This window comes from Hemiscyllium ocellatum, chromosome 7, assembly GCF_020745735.1.
Source record: "Hemiscyllium ocellatum isolate sHemOce1 chromosome 7, sHemOce1.pat.X.cur, whole genome shotgun sequence".
Lineage (NCBI taxonomy): Eukaryota > Metazoa > Chordata > Chondrichthyes > Orectolobiformes > Hemiscylliidae > Hemiscyllium > Hemiscyllium ocellatum.
The window spans coordinates 35,394,197-35,413,309 of record NC_083407.1 but is presented as its reverse complement, the minus strand read 5'-3'; the positions used below and the strand labels follow the sequence as shown (position 1 = coordinate 35,413,309).

The 19,113-nt window shown below is 41.9% G+C and overlaps 1 protein-coding gene across 1 annotated transcript in view; it reads right to left on the bottom strand.

Moving 5' to 3' along the window:
- LOC132817331 (low-density lipoprotein receptor-related protein 1-like) overlaps positions 1-19,113 on the bottom strand; it is a 1,680,787-nt gene that overhangs the window by 274,941 nt on the left and 1,386,733 nt on the right. Inside the window, exons 53-55 of the mRNA XM_060827740.1 lie at positions 12,356-12,484; positions 8,472-8,594; positions 6,097-6,234 (exon numbers count right to left, since the gene is read on the bottom strand). Coding sequence (XP_060683723.1) covers positions 6,097-6,234; positions 8,472-8,594; positions 12,356-12,484 — 390 coding nt within the window. The remainder of the gene's footprint in view (positions 1-6,096; positions 6,235-8,471; positions 8,595-12,355; positions 12,485-19,113) is intronic.

Sequence of the window (19,113 nt, the reverse complement as noted above, 5' to 3'; positions counted from 1 at the left end):
ATTAGCCCATCATCAGGAATGAAAGGTTAATGCCCAAAATGTCGATTCTCCTGCTCCTTGGATGCTGTCTGACTGGCTGTGCTTTTCCAGCACCATGCACTTGAGTACAAAATACCAACCTGCATGTCAAGAGTGGGAGCTGAAAATGTGTTGCTGGTTAAAGCACAGCAGGTCAGGCAGCATCCAAGGAACAGGAAATTCGACGTTTCGGGCAAAAGCCCTTCATCAGGAATGAGGAAACTGTGTCCAGCAGGCTAAGATAAAAGGTAGGGAGGAGGGACTTGGGGGAGGGGCGGTGGAGATGTGATAGGTGGAAGGAGGTGAAGGTGAGGGTGATAAGCTAGAGTGGGGTGGGGGCGGAGAGGTCAGGAAGAAAATTGCAGGTTAGGAGGGCGGTGCTGAGTTCGAAGAAATCGACTGAGACAAGGTGGGGGGAGGGGAAATGAGGAAACTGGAGAAATCTGAGTTCATCCTTTGTGGTTGGAAGGTTCCCAGGCGGAAGATGAGGCGCTCTTCCTCCAACCGTCGTGTTGTTATGTTCTGACGATGGAGGAGTCCAAGGACCTGCATGTCCTTGGTGGAGTGGGAGGGGTTCTGTCCCCCTTAGTCCAAGAACTCCCCACCTACATTCAGGACACCACCCACGCCCTCCACCTCCTCCATGATTTTCGCTTCCCTGGTCCCCAACGCCTTATCTTCACGATGGACATCCAGTCCCTGTACACCTCCATCCCCCATCATGAAAGACTCAAAGCCCTCCGCTTCTTCCTTTCCAGCCGCACCAAAAGTACCCTTCCACTGACACCCTCCTCCGACTGACTGAACTGGTCCTCACCCTGAACAACTTCTCTTTCCAGTCCTCCCACTTCCTCCAAACTAAAGGAGTTGCCATGGGCACCTGCATGGGCCCCAGCTATGCCTGTCTCTTCGTAGGATATGTGGAACAGTCCATCTTCCACAACTACACTGGCACCACCCCCCACCTTTTCCTCCGCTACATCGATGACTGTATCGGCGCTGCCTCGTGCTCCCACGAGGAGATTGAACAATTCATCAACTTTACCAACACCTTCCATCCCGACCTCAAATTCACCTGGACTGTCTCAGACTCCTCCCTCCCCTTCCTAGACCTTTCCATTTCTATCTCGGGCGACCAAATTAACACAGACATCTACTATAAACCGACTGACTCCCACAGCTACCTGGACTACACCTCCTCCCACCCTGCCCCCCGTAAAAACGCCATCCCATATTCTCAATTCCTTCGTCTCCGCCGCATCTGCTCCCAGGAGGACCAGTTCCAATACCGAACAACCCAGGTGGCCTCCTTCTTCAAAGACCGCAGATTCCCCCCAGACGTGATCGACGATGCCCTCCACCGCATCTCCTCCACTTCCCGCTCCTCCGCCCTTGAGCCCCGTCCCCCCCAACCGCCACCAGGATAGAATCCCACTGGTTCTCACCTACCACCCCACCAACCTCCGTATACAGCGTATCATCCGCCGTCATTTCCGCCACCTCCAAACGGACCCCACCACCAGGGATATATTTCCCTCCCCTCCCCTATCAGCGTTCCGCAAAGACCACTCCCTCCGTGACTCCCTTGTCAGGTCCGCACCCCCCACCAACCCAACCTCCACTCCCGGCACCTTCCCCTGCAGCGCAGGAAATGCTAAACTTGCACCCACATCTCCTCCCTTACCTCTCTCCAAGGCCCCAAGGGATCCTTCCATATCCGCCACAAATTCACCTGCACCTCCACACACATCATCTATTGCATCCGCTGCACCCGATGTGGCCTCCTCTATATTGGGGAGACGGGCCGCCTACTTGAGGAACGCTTCAGGGAACACCTTTGGGACGCCCGAACCAACCAACCCAACCACTCCGTGGCTCAACACTTTAACTCTCCCTCCCACTCCACCAAGGACATGCAGGTCCTTGGACTCCTCCATCGCCAGAACATAACAACACGATGGTTGGAGGAAGAGTGCCTCATCTTCCGCCTGGGAACCCTCCAACCACAAAGGATGAGCTCAGATTTTTCCAGTTTCCTCATTTCCCCTCCCCCACCTTGTCTCAGTCGATTTCTTCGAACTCAGCACCGCCCTCCTAACCTGCAATTTTCTTCCTGACCTCTCCGCCCCCACCCCACTCCAGCCTATCACCCTCACCTTGACCTCCTTCCACCTATCACATCTCCACTGCGCCTCCCCCAAGTCCCTCCTCCCTACCTTTTATCTTAGCCTGCTGGACACATTTTCCTCATTCCTGATGAAGGGCTTTTGCCCGAAACGTCGAATTTCCTGTTCCTTGGATGCTGCCTGACCTGCTGTGCTTTAACCAGCAACACATTTTCAGCTCTGATCTCCAGCATCTGCAGACCTCACTTTTTACTACTACATGTCAGAGTGGGAGCCTGGCAGCTGCAACTCACATCTTGCTTATCTCAGCTATCACCCTACTCGGTTCTTCATCACAATATCCCTGCATGCTCCATGGCCACGATCCTCCTCCATGCTTCATTCACCAAATTTCCCAGTGACAATCCACAAGCCTCACTACTTTAGCATGGCTGCTCTTGGACCAAATTCTTACACTACTTCAGCTTGTCAACACTTGACTTTGAAGTTCAGTGGCTCTATAACTTGTGTGCTAATACCTTGATAAGCAAGGACACACAAACATTTTGTACAGAATACTGTTTATGGCTCTTATTTGCTTGCGCAATTGTCAATCACTTTACACTTATTGGAGACTTCCAGCCTCAGTGGCTTGAATTGCTTTTTAGAGGGTACCTTATTCAGCCTGTCATGGTGTGTAATTCTGAATAGACAAATGGCTGGATATGTTACTATATGGTAATGGGCTATGTCAACATCAGAACTGTAGCATGTGCTGGCAGCTTACTGGGCTGTGTGGCCCCACTTTATGTGCTTCAATCAAATGACCAGGTCTAAAAATCAAAGTAGGCCAGGCTGTAATGGGGTCAAGAGGGAATACTGTCAGGATAGGGGCTCATCCAATTCCAGTCCAGAGGGTTGGCTGCAGTCAGTCAAGCATTTGGTGCTGACAGATTCCAGGTGTCCGTGTTCTGGCCACAGTCAGTCAGCAGGTCAAACACAAACAATCTGGGAATTATAGGTAGGTCAGAGTTGAAAAATGTCATGCTGAAAAAACACAGCAGGCCAGGCAGCATCCGAGGAGCAGGAGAATCGAAGTTTCGAGCATAAGCCCTTCTTTAGGAATGAGGCTGGTGTGCCAAGTGGGTTGAGATAAAGAGTAGGGGGAAGGGAATTTGGGGGAGGGGCGCTGGGAATACAATAGGTGGAAGGAGGTGAGGGTGAGGGTGATAGGCCGGAGAGGGGTTGGGGCGGAGAGGTCGGGAAGAGGATTGCAGGTCAAGAGGGTGGTGCTGAATCCGGGGATTGGGACTGATATAAGGTGGGGGGAGGGGAAATGAGGAAGCTAGAGAAATCTACATTCATCCTGTGTGGTTGGAGGGTTCCTAGGCAGAAGATGAGGCACTCTTCCTCTAGGCGCTGTGTGGCCAGGGTCTGGCGATGGAGGAGGCCAAGGACCTGCATGTCCTTGGCGGAGTGGGAGGGGGAGGTAAAGTGTTCAGCCACGGGGCAATTGGGTTGGTTGGTGCGAGTGTCCCAGAGGTGTTCCCTGAAACGTTCTGCAAGTAGGCGGCCTTCCTCAGACTGACTGAACTGGTCTTCACTCTTAACAACTTCTCCTTCCAATCCTCCCACTTCCTCCAAACCAAAGGAGTAGCCATGGGCACCTACATGGGCCCCAGCTATGCCTGCCTCTTCGTTGGATATGTGGAACAGTTCATCTTCTGCAGCTCCACTGGCACCATCCCCCACCTTTTCCTCCGCTACATCAATGATTGTATTGGCACTACCTTATGCTCCCACGAGGAGGTTGAACAGTTCATCCACTTTACTAACACCTTCCACCCCGACCTCAAATTCACCTGGACAGTCTCAGACTCCTCCCTCCCCTTCCTAATCCTTTCCATTTCTATCTTGGGCAACCGACTCAACACAGACATTTACTACAAACTGACCGAATCCCACAGCTACCTAGATTACACCTCCTCCCACCCTGCCCCCTATAAAAACGCCATCCAATATTCCCAATTCCTTCGCCTCCACTGCATCTACTCCTAGGAGGACCAGTTCCAAAACCAAACAACCCAAATGGCCTCCTTCTTTAAAGACCACAATTTCCCCTCCGACATGATTGACAATGCTCTCCACCGCAACTCCTCCACTTCCTGCACCTCTGCCCTTGAACCCCGCCCCTCCAATTGCCACCACGATAGAACTCCACTGGTCCTCACCTTCCACCCCACCAACCTCTGGATACATCGTATCATCCTCCGTCATTTCTGCCACCTCCAAACAGACCCCACCACCAGGGATATATTTCCCTCCCCACCCCTATCAGCATTCCGGAGAGACCACTTCGTCCGCAACTCCCTTGTCAGGTCCACACCACCCACCAACCCAACCTCCACTCCTGGCACCTTCCCCTGCAACAGCAAGAAGTGCAAAACTTGTACCCACATCTCCCCCCTCACCTCCCTCCAAGGCCCCAATGGATCCTTCCATATCCATCGCGAATTCATCTGCACCTCCACACACACCATTTACTGTATCCGCTGCACCCGATGTGGTCTCCTCTACATTGGAGAGACAGGCCGCCTACTTGCAGAACATTTCAGGGAACACCTCTGGGACACCCGCACCAACCAACCCAAGCACCCCATGGCTGAACACTTTAACTCCCCTCCCACTCCGCCAAGGACATGCAAGTCCTTGGCCTCCTCCATCACCAGAACCTGACCACACAATGCCTGGAAGAAGAGCGCATCATCTTCCACCCAGGAACCCTCCAACCACACGGGATGAATGTAGATTTCTCCAGCTTCCTCATTTCCCCTCCCCCCACCTTATCTCAGTCCCAACCACCGGATTCAGCACTGTCTTGACCTGCAATCCTCTTGCTGACCTCTCCGCCCCCACTCCCTCTCCGGCCTATCACCCTCACCCTCACCCTCACCTCCTTCTACCTATTGTATTACCAGCACCCCTCCCCCAAATTCCCTCCCTCCCACCCTTTATCTCAGCCCGCGTGGCACACCAGCTTCATTCCTGAAGAAGGGCTTATGCACGAAACGTCAATTCTCCTGCTCCTCAGATGCTGCCTGGCCTGCTGTGTTTTTCTAGCACAACATTTTTCAATTATAGGCAGGTCAGTCCTGGTTCTGTGGGGAATGGTGGAGGGATGGTAGAATGCAAGAGGTGGTGGGGCTGGATAGTTATCCAGTATATTCTGCAATGAGACAAAAGGATAGACTGAGCATGACAAAAGTGGTTGGAGTGGGGGTTATTTGGTGACATAGAAGCAGGGGAGGTAGGTAGGTGACCTAGTGAGTAAAAACCACAGAATATAGGAAGGCAGGAAGAATTGGCAGTTATGGGGGACACAGTAGATGAGAGGAGTTGAATGGATATGATACATGTAATACTGAGAGTCATACTCCATGAGCCTTGGTGAGATAACGTGTAGTGGCAGAGTAAAGATGAATGAGTATATCTTTCTTTCCCTGTATTTTACTTCCAGTACATTATTTTATAATATTTTAATTTATGGTTCCTAGCTTACTCAGTTTCCATCAGTAAACATTCTACTTATTGATTAAATGTTGAAACACCTCACAGCTGCTTGCCCTGTGGAGGGCTACATGTTGGAAATGATCTCTCACAGTCCTAAGATGCTGCTGAACAGCTTACACAATGTTCATGGATAACTGTAATCACAACGAACAATACGCGATGGTTCTTCATCATCCATAGTAAAATCCAGATCTACATGAATTTATGTTGGTAATGTCATTTTGGATTCCATTTGTAAGAACAGGCAAATTTCTAGCCATTAATTTTAATTATATGTTGACAACCATACATAATGTGATACCAATTTGACATGATTCTTCAAACAAATATTGCTTCGAAGACACTCACCAGCAACAATAACCAAGGAACATTAAATCAAGGAACAATAAAAAAAACGCTCTACCTGTTATGCACTTTAAATTTTTAGGTGCTTCATCTGAATAGTCAAGACAATCAAAGTCCCCGTCACATTCCCAATCTGCACTGATAAGGCATCTTCCATCAGCGCAACGGAATTCATGTGGGCCACAGGATTTGTATACTAAAAATCCACAAAAAAAAGGAAACGTCATCTTAGCACACAACAGCATGGACAATTTCTGTTGGTCTTTAATTGTAAAATATATCATTTCATAGTTAATTGAAGTTTAAATCTTCAATATGGAGACATGATTGCTCATCCACTCTATCTCTTGACCAATTTCCCATGCAAAACCTTATCAAAGACCTTATTGATGTCCATGTAGACTGCATCAAAATGACCCTCAACTACATACATATAGACATCTTCATGAACAATTCAACTGTTTTCCCTTATTTTCTAAATATAGCATGAGGGCATAAATGGTGAATGATACTTTCCTCATTATTTATTGATTTATTAAGGTACAGTGAGCATACAGGACAGAAAAATTAGGCTCTACAGCTACTCTTCCTAATCTTTGTCATGCATCCCTATCACCATATTTTATTTCTATTCTTTTCTCCCTCATTTTCTTCTTGAGCTTCCCTTAAATGCATCTGTAATATTTGCCCAGTTGCTTATCATAGTAGCCTCTTCCATTTTCAACCCACTCTTTGGGTAAATAAGTTTCTTATAATTTTCTGATTGGATTTATTACTGGCTATTTTGGAGGCATCATTATAATTTTGAACTCATCCAGAAGTGAAAACATTTCCTGTAACTCCACCCTATTTAACTCTTTCATAATCTGAAAGAGCTCTATCAGCCCCCTGTTTTCAAGAATAATAGCTTTTGAAGGATTTCCTGGTCAGTACATCCTCCCTTTGCTAAAATCATCTCATGAACGCTGTTGTTTTTGCAGCTTCTCTGATGTTTTCATGTTTTCTTATACCGTGGAGACAAAATTGTAAGCAATAATCCATGAGCAGTCTAAGCAAAGTTTAATACGCATTTAACACTTTGCACTTCTTTGAAGGTGCTTTCGAAATTCAAATTCTCTGCATGTCAGAGAAAGGAATAGATTCAGCCATCAGGAACTCTATAACTTTCTTTAGATTAGATATCCTTGAATGCTATCTGAGGAAATGTTTACCTCACTCATAATTGTTTGAAAAACGTCTCTCATGAAAATATAAACACGAAGGCCTCACCTGCTCCAGAGGCATGTCATAATATACCCAGATAGGTTGATTAAAACTATCTGGCATTAACTCTAAGGCATCAGACACAAATATGCCTAATGAAAAGGTATGATGGCATGTAATACTTCGAATTCCAATAAATGCATAGATTTAGATAATCTGAAAGGGGGATTTTAAATTTGAATACGGCACAATGGCTCAGTGGTTAGCACTGCTGCCTCACAGCACGAGGTTCCCAGGTTTGATTCCAGCCTCGGGTGACTTCCTGTGTGGAGTTTGCACATGCTCCCAATGTCTTTGTGGGTTTCCTCCATGCGCTCCGGTTTCCTCCCACAGTCTAAAGATGCGCAGGTTAGGTGAATTGGCCATGCTATATTGCCCATAGTGTTAGGTGCATTAGTGAGAGGGAAATGGGACTGGGTGGTTTACTCTTCAGAGAGTCAGTGTGGATTTGTTGGGCTGAAGGATCTGTTTCCACACTGTAGGGAATCTAATCTAGTCTAATAAGTAAAAGAAAGTAATTTCATTTTTATACAAAACAACACGATTAATCTTGTAACAAATACAATTATATTGCACATAATTGCCCATCCAAAGGCAACTCTACATGACCTCCACTTAAAATGGGAGGCCCTTTATTCTTAAATTTTGCTTCTGAGTTCAGGATCTACTATGAGGGACAACATCTCAGTATCCAACATATCGACCCTGAAATGTAACAATGATTTTAAATTTCAGATATTCAGCATCCACAATACTCTGCTCCTATAGATGTTACAGGTCTTGATTATGTTCTCAGGATAATACTAACATCAGAGCTGAAAATGTGTTGCTGGTTAAAGCGCAGCAGGTCAGGCAGCATCCAAGGAACAGGAGATTCGATGTTTCGGGCAAAAGCCCTTCATCAGGAATGAGGAAAGTGTGTCCAGCAGGCTAAGATAAAAGGTAGGGAGGAGGGGCGATAGAGATGTGATAGGTGAAAGGAGGTCAAGGTGAGGGTGATAGGCCGGAGTGGGGTGGGGGCGGAGAGGTCCGGAAGAAAATTGCAGGTTAGGAGGGCGGTGCTGAGTTCGAGGGAATCAACTGAGACAAGGTGGGAGAAGGGGAAATGAGGAAACTAACATTAGTCAAGATTAATCCACTTTCAGGTGGATTAAGAATATTTATACCGACCACATTCTGGAGGTTCATCAGTTCCATCTCCGCAATCATCATCATGGTCACATACAAAATGTTGTGGAACACACAAATTGTTCTGACACTTGAAAGCTTTGTTGTCACACGTGCTGTTGTGTGCTAGAAGAGGAAGAAACAAAACATGAAATTAAAGTTCATATGTGTACTTAATGTGTATTATACAAGTTGAAGTAATTGCTGTATATTATGGCTCAAGTCATTTAATTTGAACATTTCCCTTCAAATGTTTATTCAAACAGTTCCATTGAGTAAAAAGTTGCATGTTCACTCATGCTTTATCAAAATATTGATTATAAAAACTTCTATTAGTCAATATTCTTTTAATTTCTGTACACAATCACACAAAACAGGAAAATTATAATGGCTTAAAAAGCAGGTGCTAGGTGTTTATTGTTTGCTTTTATCCAGTGGTAGAAACTCTGTCTCTAAGTCTGACATTTGAACACTGAAGTTTTTACATTGCTGAAAAAAAAATATACTGTCAATGTTTTTCATCTTGCACTTAACAAAATAAAATTGCAAGGATACCAAATCCTAAATGGGAACAACAATTGCCACAATGATGTAGAACATTGAATATTAATTGTTAAAATTTCATTGATGACTTTAAAAGACTTGAACTTTGGATTTGAGAGAGAAAAAAATTAAAATAGCTTGAGTACTTCAAAGTAGCCCCAAAATCACCTGATCTGAAAGCAGCAAAACTCATAGAGATAAACAATGGAATGAGTAATGGCTACCATCCAGAAAAACCTATTCAAGAGGTAATTGCCTGGGCATTGTAATTCATGATCTGGAATATACAGCTCACAATGAGATGTTATAATTCCTGTGAAGATGAGACAAGTTGACTACAGATATTTCTGGAACAACAATGTAAAGCTACACCCTCATCATCTACAGGTTTGCTGATGACACCACTGTAGTAGAACAGATCTCGAACAATGAGTCAGAATGCAGAAAGGAGATAGAGGGCGTGATGGTGGTGGCATGATCATAACCTCTTTCTCAGTATCCTCCCACCCCGGTAATGCTCTCCCACAACCTTTTCTGCCAGTCAGAAGATACAGAGGCTTGAACACACACATGAACAGGTTCAAGAACAGTTTCATCCCTGCCATTATTAGACTGATGATTGGAATCTCTAACTTCAAATAATGTTGATCTTGTTAATGCTGATCTTGCTTCATGCACCTCCTGTGTAGTATAACCTGTATGCCTCACTCGGTCTAAGCACCCTATGACCTGTATGCCATTGCCTACTGTGATCTGCCTGTTCTGTTCACCAACAAAGCTTTTCATTGTACTTAGGTACATGTGACTACAATGTATCAAATCAAAAATCAAATCAAATCCCAAAATTATTATGCAATGTGTATGAGTGATACTCCTTTGTCTCTATCAAAAGATAATAGGCGATCTCTGGCAATGGACAATCACAACTGTAGAAATAGATTATCCCCGTTGTGGACCAATGATCACATTTATTTCACACATCCAATCACCTCCTGTGAGCAGCCCTAATGTAAGCTGTGACTTTTTGCTACAGAAGAAAAGAAAGATATCCAGGAACAGTGAGCAGTGTCAAGGAACATACACCAACATTAAAAAAAAATACAACATCTGTAAGAGAAACTCAGCAGGCCTAATGACATCCGTGGAGAGAGAAATAAAGTTAATATCTTGAATCTAAGATAACTTTTATTCTGTTTACTCAGATGCCGCTAGACCGGCTGAGTTTTCCTGCACTGTCTGTGTTCTTTCAGATCTCAAACATGTGTAGTACTTTGCTTTTTATCAAGAATAAGGACTCTGTCACTTCCTCTATTAGTGGAGCCCAATTCTGCAAGAAATGATCAGACAGAGGAAAACCGATGACAGAACATGGAAACATTCAACTGTCTCCAGATGAACCACCAGTTCAACATATAAATCTTTCATTGAAATGTTTTTCTAATCTAGTGCACTTACTCTGTACATCATTCAACCTGTTTCCATGCTAGCATTTGTGTTTGACAGAAATCATGGTAGATTTTTACCTTCTCAATAACTTTCATGCCTCACTTCAGTGAGTTTCAGTAAATTAACTACTTTAATTCCAAGTAATGTAAGCAAATTGGTAAAAAAAACATAGAAAAAAACGTATTCTATTATATCTATCTCAGGAGTGGCAAGATGAATCTACATATTTTTCCAGTCTTGGTCATAACACACTTTATGAATAGTGAGTACTGACAGTTTGGCAAATAGACTCTGAATTGCACTGACAACGACTTTAAGATTGCCCATCAGGATCTCAGGATGACTAATTATGCATGCTAGAAAATACAGATATCCACATATAGAGCATTGTTGTTTGTAAACACAAGGTCCTTGTCTACACATTTCATTTTTACATTGGACATATATTAACATATGCATTCTTTATAATGCTATCTGGACAAATTAAAACCTATCTGGTTTAAGTTGAAGCAAAAGCTTAGGAGTTAACTATTATCTGGTGCATTCTTCACAAGAATGCCTCAACTAATCTGAGTTCACTTGCGAGTTAATGAGCACTGCCTTCTACGCAGTATAAGTTGCTGTTCTCTTTGAGATTTGAAATTCTTGTGTTTCTGTCCTGATGAGGGCATGATGAAAATTTTAAACAGCATGTTTGTTTCTTCAGATATGCTCAACTTCTATACAACCAAATGACTATCAAAGTTTCAGTCAGGAACTTAATCCATTTCTCAGCTCCCAGTTGTGTTTTGCAGTTCAAGATGGCAGCTGACCATGACTTTGTTGCAGTAAAGCGGAGATGGGCAACAACGGCACATCTCTTGAAAAAAAAATGAGTTTGAAAAAAACCCGGATTTATGGGAATTTACCCCATGGCCTGGAAATTTCCAATGCAAATGAATCCAGTGAATTACTGTTATCTTACACTTGAGACATTAAATCAATCTCCTGACTTTTTCAAGTTGTTTTGCTTTTCTTAGCCAATAGTCTGCTCCATGAACTGTTGACAAATATTGCTCAAGTGTAATGTACTTAGATAATATTTGTCTGTGTCATTTGTTACTTCAGTCATTTCATAATTTTCATCCAATTATTAGCTCAAGGCTTGACAAAATACTGTAATGGATGTCTTAATCTAATAATGCAAGCTAACAGACCTTCATAATAGATTTAATTGGGAAGACAAATTTCATCGATTTGTTCAATAGTCAACAGCTTCTCCACTATGTTTGGTTATTGATTTGTACAACTTTAAATATGTTTTGGTCCAGGCAATATGAGATGGTTTGAAAGTAACGTACTTCTAAAAGAATGGAGTAAATCTCAGATGACGGACATTTACAATTTTCAGTTAGGATGTAAAGCTGGTGTGGAGAACATCCACTCCATTTATAAGTGAGTTGATTTTAATTTCCATCAATTTTTCATCATTTTTTAAAGATGCAATATATACATAATTTCACTTTATGTCCAGACTGCAAGTTGAAAATTTACCCCATGGTTTGTAAATTTCCAATGCAAATGAATCCAGTGAATTAACACTTGTCTGACACCGTGAGTTAACATTTTTTGCATGGTTTACTGATATATCATTATTATATCATATGATATATTATGGAACTAGAGATTTGCTGGACCACAAGAGAAGATGTTCTGCTGTCTGCTACACTGTTGTCTCTATCTATACATGAATTAATTGCGATTTGCATCGTATCTGTCATAACTCACTCTCAGTCTCCCTGAAAGATGCAGTTAATGCAAATTTATTGCTTCATTTTACAAAATCCATTGGCCCTGCTGTATAACCACAGTGAATTCTTGCCTCAATAAACCAAGACAATTGTTTCGCCGTTACTTACTGCAACCGGCTGTGGAGAGCTCATCACTTCCATCTGGGCAGTCTTTATCACCATCACACAGCCAATGTTTTGGGAGACAAACATGCGAGTTGGGACATTGGAACAAATCAGGAGCACAAGTGACTGAACCTGTGGTAGCGAAATAAGCTATAAATAATACATTCGTGAAGTAACACTCATGATGTATGTAAGACTTGCCTTTGTGATGTCTTTTTAGAAATACAAATCATGTTGAGATATTGTTTTTAATTTAAATTAATAAGTAGTTGCTAGCAATTAAAATAATATAAAGCTTTCATACACTTGACATCTATTATTATTGTTACTCAACATCATCTTCTGATAACAAAATAAGTGTACTGAAATTGGAAAGGAAAGGAAAACTGTTCTAAAGACTACTAAGGTGCTATTGATCCCAGCTGAAGAAAATCATGCGGAATTACGCTGGAATTCTGGATGGTAAGGGAAATGTATAAATCAAATTGTAGCTAAAGGATATATCAGTATAACATATAAATGTCTTCAATAAATTCCAAAGAAAATACATCTCATTAATTCAGTAAAGTCACGCTTTAAAGGAAGTCAAAATTACTGAAAGCAAATATATCTGATACACGTATTGACTTAGCACAGTATAAATTAGTTGGTGCCAGATTTCGGAACCAAGGTTGCAAGATAATCTTAATGCATTCTGAAACAGGAAGCCCAAAGCCAGATTGAATTTGATCTATTAATACAAGACAAGTAAGTAGCCTTGTCAGAGAGCTTACTGATTGAAGATCTGGCTGGCTGCTTGTCTCATTGGCAGTTGTCCAAGAATAGGTCCTGTGGCATGGAAAGGAAGGCCTCCTAGATGATTGGGATTCTGTAGATTTGATGGGGATTAGAAATCTGAAAAGATGGCTAAAATAACTCCACAGGAGACTGGTGTGCTGTCACCAAGTCACTCTGTATTCACATGTGTAGACTCCTTGACACTGATCCAACTCTCAGAGTGAACAGGATGTTTGATACTCTTGCTTTTGTCTGTCAGTCAAGTGGTCTCGAATTGGACCAAATTAACAGCCCCAATCAGTGAACTCATATTCCATATGATTTGGTTGCTTTCATTACAATCACCAATTTTAAAACCAAGACAAGACAAGTTAGGATCTGTCAAACCAGATTTCAGTCTCAGGTCAAACTTGTCCTGTGAAAAAAAATAGCTGGGATCATAATACTCTTGTTAACACTATATGAATAAGCAGCCATCATGAGGGGCATTGTTTTGTTTTTGCAAGTGGAAGCGAAAGTAGAGTTGGATGAAACAGTGAAATTCTGGCCAACATTCAGATCAATGAACTTACACCATCGACACCTGAAGAAGCAGAAAGAACTTTATCAGAATCTAAGCACCTTGCCAGATTTTGTTTTTTCTTTTTACTCTATTCTCTTCTGAAAAGAATATTAGGCTTACTCGTCATCTGATAACATGAGTTACACTTCTGCTTTCATTTTGCATTTCACTTCTGCATCCTCTCTGTGAATTGGAACCCTGCTCTTTATATTCTTACGTATTTACTTGCATAGATTTTACATTAAACACTCTCTCAACCATAGGAACAACAGCTGTGGCATGGAATGCTTCCTCCATGGAACCTGTTCAAGTTTAAAATCAGTGCCAGTGTCTTAGTCACAGAATCAAACATCACAGAAGAGACCCTTCATCCATTGAGTCTGTGTTGGTCAATTTACACTAATCTCACATTGCAACAGTCAGTCCATAACATTTAATATTATGAAATTCCCAAGGCTTTTTTTAAAAGTTGTGAGGTTTCTCACTTCTACTTTCCTCATAGGTAATGCATCCAGATTCCTCACACTCTGTGTCAAATACTCATTCTTCAAAGCCCCTCAAACTTTCTGCCTTTCACCTTAAAATTAAATCCCCTCATTATTGACCATTCAACCAAACTGTTTCCTATCTGCATTGTACATGTGCTTCATATTCTTAGAACCTCAATCAGGTCCCATTCAGACTCAGATGTATTTGGTATATTTTCATAATTGCACATCATAATTACTGGTAATTGATGTGGTGCATCATATATCATGTTCTGTTGGACTGTTCAGTCCAAGAACTGAAACCAACGTGCCCATTCAAAAAGATGAGAGACTTAACAAAAATTTTCAATATATAATTTTGTTGCATCACACTGTAAACTTTTGCTGTAAATTCTGTGTCCTATGATCTTATACTCCACACCCACCTGATAAAGGAGCAGTGCTCAGTGTTTCCAAATACCTGTAAACCTGTTGAACTATAACCTGGTGTTGTGTGTTGTTTTGAACTTTGTACACTCCAGTCAAACACTGGCAACTCCAAATCATCATATACCATAAAACTGTCTTCACAGTACCTGCTGACTGATACAATCATTTTCCTCCAGTCCTCACTTTATCACTGTGTTTCCTTATCAAGGTCAATAAATGTTTGTTGATATTTCTGTGTGAGACCTTAACTGTTGAATGTGTGGTGTTGGTTGGCAGTCTGTGCACTACATCGAAGTTGTTGAATATTGCAGACTCTGTAATTAATCACGATCAGTGAAGGGAACAGAGAATGTTCGGAATACATAACTATTACCATTCACTTAGGCTTGTGTAGAAGACTTGCTGTGAATTCGAGCATTGAGACATGATTATGCACATATTTTCCAACTTAGATGGCAAGCTTCGATGCTTTTGGTAGCTCTTAATTTGGAGGCTGACATTCTGGAGGCTGCAATACAGGTTTAATTTGGAGGCTGTAATACTGTTGCAACGAATAACAATAATATCAGCCTCTAAATTGAGAACAAGCAATAGAATAAAAACTTGGGTGGCACAGTAGTCAACACCACTGCCTCACAGCACCTGGGGCTCAGCTTCAATTCCAGCCTTGGGTCACTGTCTGTATGGAGTTTGCATGTTCTCCGCAAGTCTGTATGAGTTTCTCTCTGGTACTCTGGTTTCCTCCCACAGTCCAAAGACATGCAGGTTATGTAGATTAGCCATGCTAAAGTGCCCGTAGTGTCTTGTGATATGTGGGGTTATGGGGACAGGGTGGAATTGGGTGGGATGATGTTCAGAAGTTTGGTGCAGGCTCAATAGGCTGAACAGCCTCTATCTGCACTATGGCTAATATATGATTCCATGACACTTCCCATTTAAGTAACTAAACTGCCTGGATAATTGATGTCCTTCATGGCTTAAATGTATTCTGAAGTAAAACATCTACTTACAGAAGTCTAGTTCAGGTGAGAAAACAATGCAAATTGTCTATCTGGTCAATGTCATACAATTGACACTGTTGTGAAACACCGCATGACCTTTGCTGAAAAGTATGTGGTGAGTCAGTAAATTCATTGATTTCTATTGAAGTAAGAAGTACCATTTTCAAAGTTTGATCAATATATGCTGTACGTGCCTACATCTATTCTTTGTTGCTAATTTTCATTATGATCAAAGCCTTATCTTGATTTATTTTTGCTATTTGTAAGGTTTGTTCATGATCCCCATTGTGATCTTTGTAGTGAGCTTATTTGGGCAGCGATTTATTATCACCTTGTTTGGCTCCATGTGTCAGACTTGACTTCCCTGAATCTTCCATCATTCATCCATCATAAACTTGTGGTCAATAAATTGGCCTGTCTGAATGGAACCTTTCACAATCCTTATGAAATAAATATCTTACATTGTCAAGTAAACATCACTGTAAGAGTGCTGTGCTTGGCCAGGTATTGTTCACGGTACAGTTCATGTTTGCACTGAATGAAATGGACTATGGAAATAAAGGTCAACAACCATAAATATTTTTTAGGAGTGGGGTTATCAGCATTCTATTAAGAAGGTACTCCTTTGTGTATACTGAAAGACAGCATGATTAGGCTTGTTCTTTTGGCAAAACAATTGTTTAATTGCAGTGGTGAGAATATACCAGCTATGTAAACAAGCTTAGAAAAGCCTCCAGTTGAAATTTTTCAAATTGGCTGTGTTTATTTGAGCCATAACAGTGGAAGAAGCACTTGCTATACATGCTCAGTTGCAGTCTCAGCATCACCTGGCAGCATTATAAAAACAAGCTGGATTGACACAAAATAACATTGATATTTAAATTGCCAATTTTTAGGTTGTGCAGTCATAAAACCTTTTGCAACTTCTTACATGCACTGTACCTATGATTTATTAATTGCTCCCTCTAAACACATTTCTGGTATTTCAGTTAAAATTGGAGATGAACAGTCCAGAAATTTCAGCAAATTAAAATTTACAATGTCTAATGTGAAGCATTGGTTCTAACATTTTGGCAAACATTTACTGAAAAATACTTTTGAAGCAAAGTTGAAGAAACATTAATTACCAATTACAACAATAGTGCTGGGATTGATGTCCTTTTATCTATCTCATGACACACCCAGGGTATAAACATAAAAAAAAACAGGAGCAGGAGTGGGCCATCTGACCCTGTTTTGCCAATTAACATGATCATAGATGATCATCCAACTCAATAATCTGCTCCTGGTTTTCCACAATATCTTTTGATCTCTTTAGCTCCAGATGCAATTTTCAATTCCTTCTTGAAATCATGCAATGTTTTGGCCTTGACTGCTTTCCTTGGTAGTGAATTCCACAGGCTCACTACTTTCTGGATGAAGAAATTTCTCCTCATCTCAGACATAAATGGCCTACCAGCAGCCATTTTGCTGTTTATTTTTGAGTCTTTTTCTAATCAATCGGTCATAATACTACAAGTAGGTTTTAATTAAGATTCTTCAAGATAATTATAGTTATAGATTCCAATGTGTTCAAAAAATATATATACTAATCACTACAATATTAGAAAGAAAGGTTTAAAACTAATTATAAGGGGCTTTCCTTATCTGTCCTAGTTGAGAGATAAAAGGTTACAAGTGATCATTGAAACTAAAGTTTCCCACACTTCAAAAGGAGTTAATTTGGAGCATAGCAACAAGATCACACATTGAATGATATACTGGGAAACCAATTATGGATGACCAACCCAGCACTAATTAACCAATAGTATACATGGGCAGGGAATATATGCTGCCATGTTAATGGTACAAGAAAAATGTATGAAAGACATTTTAATCAAACAAATGGCAAGCAACATTCGCACCACACAAATACCAGGATATGATCACTACCAACAAAACACAATCTGACCAACACCCCATAATATCCAATGGTGTTACCATCATTGAATCCCCTACTATCAACATCTTGGGAGCTACCATTGATCAGAAACTTAACTGGACTCACCACATAAACCCAGTGCTACAAGAGCAGGTCAGAGGCTAGGAAAGTTATGACAAGTAATTCACTACCTGACTCCTGAAAGCCTGTCCATCATTTGCAAGGTACAAGTCATGAGTGGGATGGAGCGTAGTCCCAACAACACTCAAGAAACTTGATACCATCCAGGACAAAGCAGCCTGCTTGATGGGCACTGCATCAAAGAGCATCCACTCCCTCCACCACCAATGCTCAGTTGTAGCAGTGTGCACTATCTACAAGATGCACTGCAGAAATTCACCAAAGATCCTCACACAGCACCTTTCAAACCCACGACCACTTCCATCCAGAAAGACAAAGCCACTCACCATCCTGATTTGGAAATATATCTCCATTCCTTCACTGTTGCTGGGTCAAAATTCGGGAATTCCCTCCCTAATGGGTTTGTGGGTCTAGCCACAACAGGTGGACTGCAGCAGTTCAAGAAAGCAGCTCACCACCACCTTCTCAAGGGCAACTATGGATGGGCAATAAATGCTAGCCAGCCAGCGATTACCACATTTCATAAAATGATTAAGAAAAAAAATGTTGAAATTAGAGTGTCATTGAACTTTTCTTCTGATCTGTGCAGCAAATTTAGAACCCTCACGTCAAGGCCAGATTTGAGGGAAGACTTTGGGGTCTCTCCTTGTATTATACAGTGAAAAACATCAATAAAAGTTACCACATGCTTTGAGATTTGTTTGTCTCCTGAAAAATTATTGTCTCCATAAAGACTCACTCCAACATACCCCGTATCCTTGGTATATGATCCCCTGGTTCTGAACTCCCCTGCCACCAGGAACATCCTTTCTGCATCTCATTTATCTAGAATTTTATAGATTTCTCTGAGATACCCCTTCTTTCTTCTGACCTCCAGCAAACACATTCTTCACCAATTCAACCTCTCATCATATGTCAGTCCCACCATCCCAGGAATTAGTCCAGTAAGCCTTTGTTGCACTCTCTCTATAGCAAGAACATGCTTCCTCAGGTAAGGAGACTAAAATTGCACACAAATTTCAGGTGTGGTCTCAGCAATACCCCATATACTTCCCTGCTCCTATACTTGAACTCTCTTGTAATGAAGGCCATCATACCATTTGCCTTTTTTACTGCCTGCTGCACTTGAATCCTTGCCTTCAGCAACTGTTGTATGAGGTCACCCAAGCCCCGATGCATATTCCCCTATCTATGGCCATTCAGGTAACAATCTGCCTTCTTGCTTTTTCTACCAAAATGGATAACCTCACATTTATCCACATTATGTTGCATCTGCTATTCACTTGCCCATTCACTTAGCTTGTCCAAATCATGCTGAAGCATCACTGCACCCTCCTCACTATTCATAGTCCCCCACAGATTTGTGTCATCTGCAAACTTAGAGATATTGCATTTAATTCCCTCTTTCACATCATTAATATAGACTGTGAATAGCTGGAGTC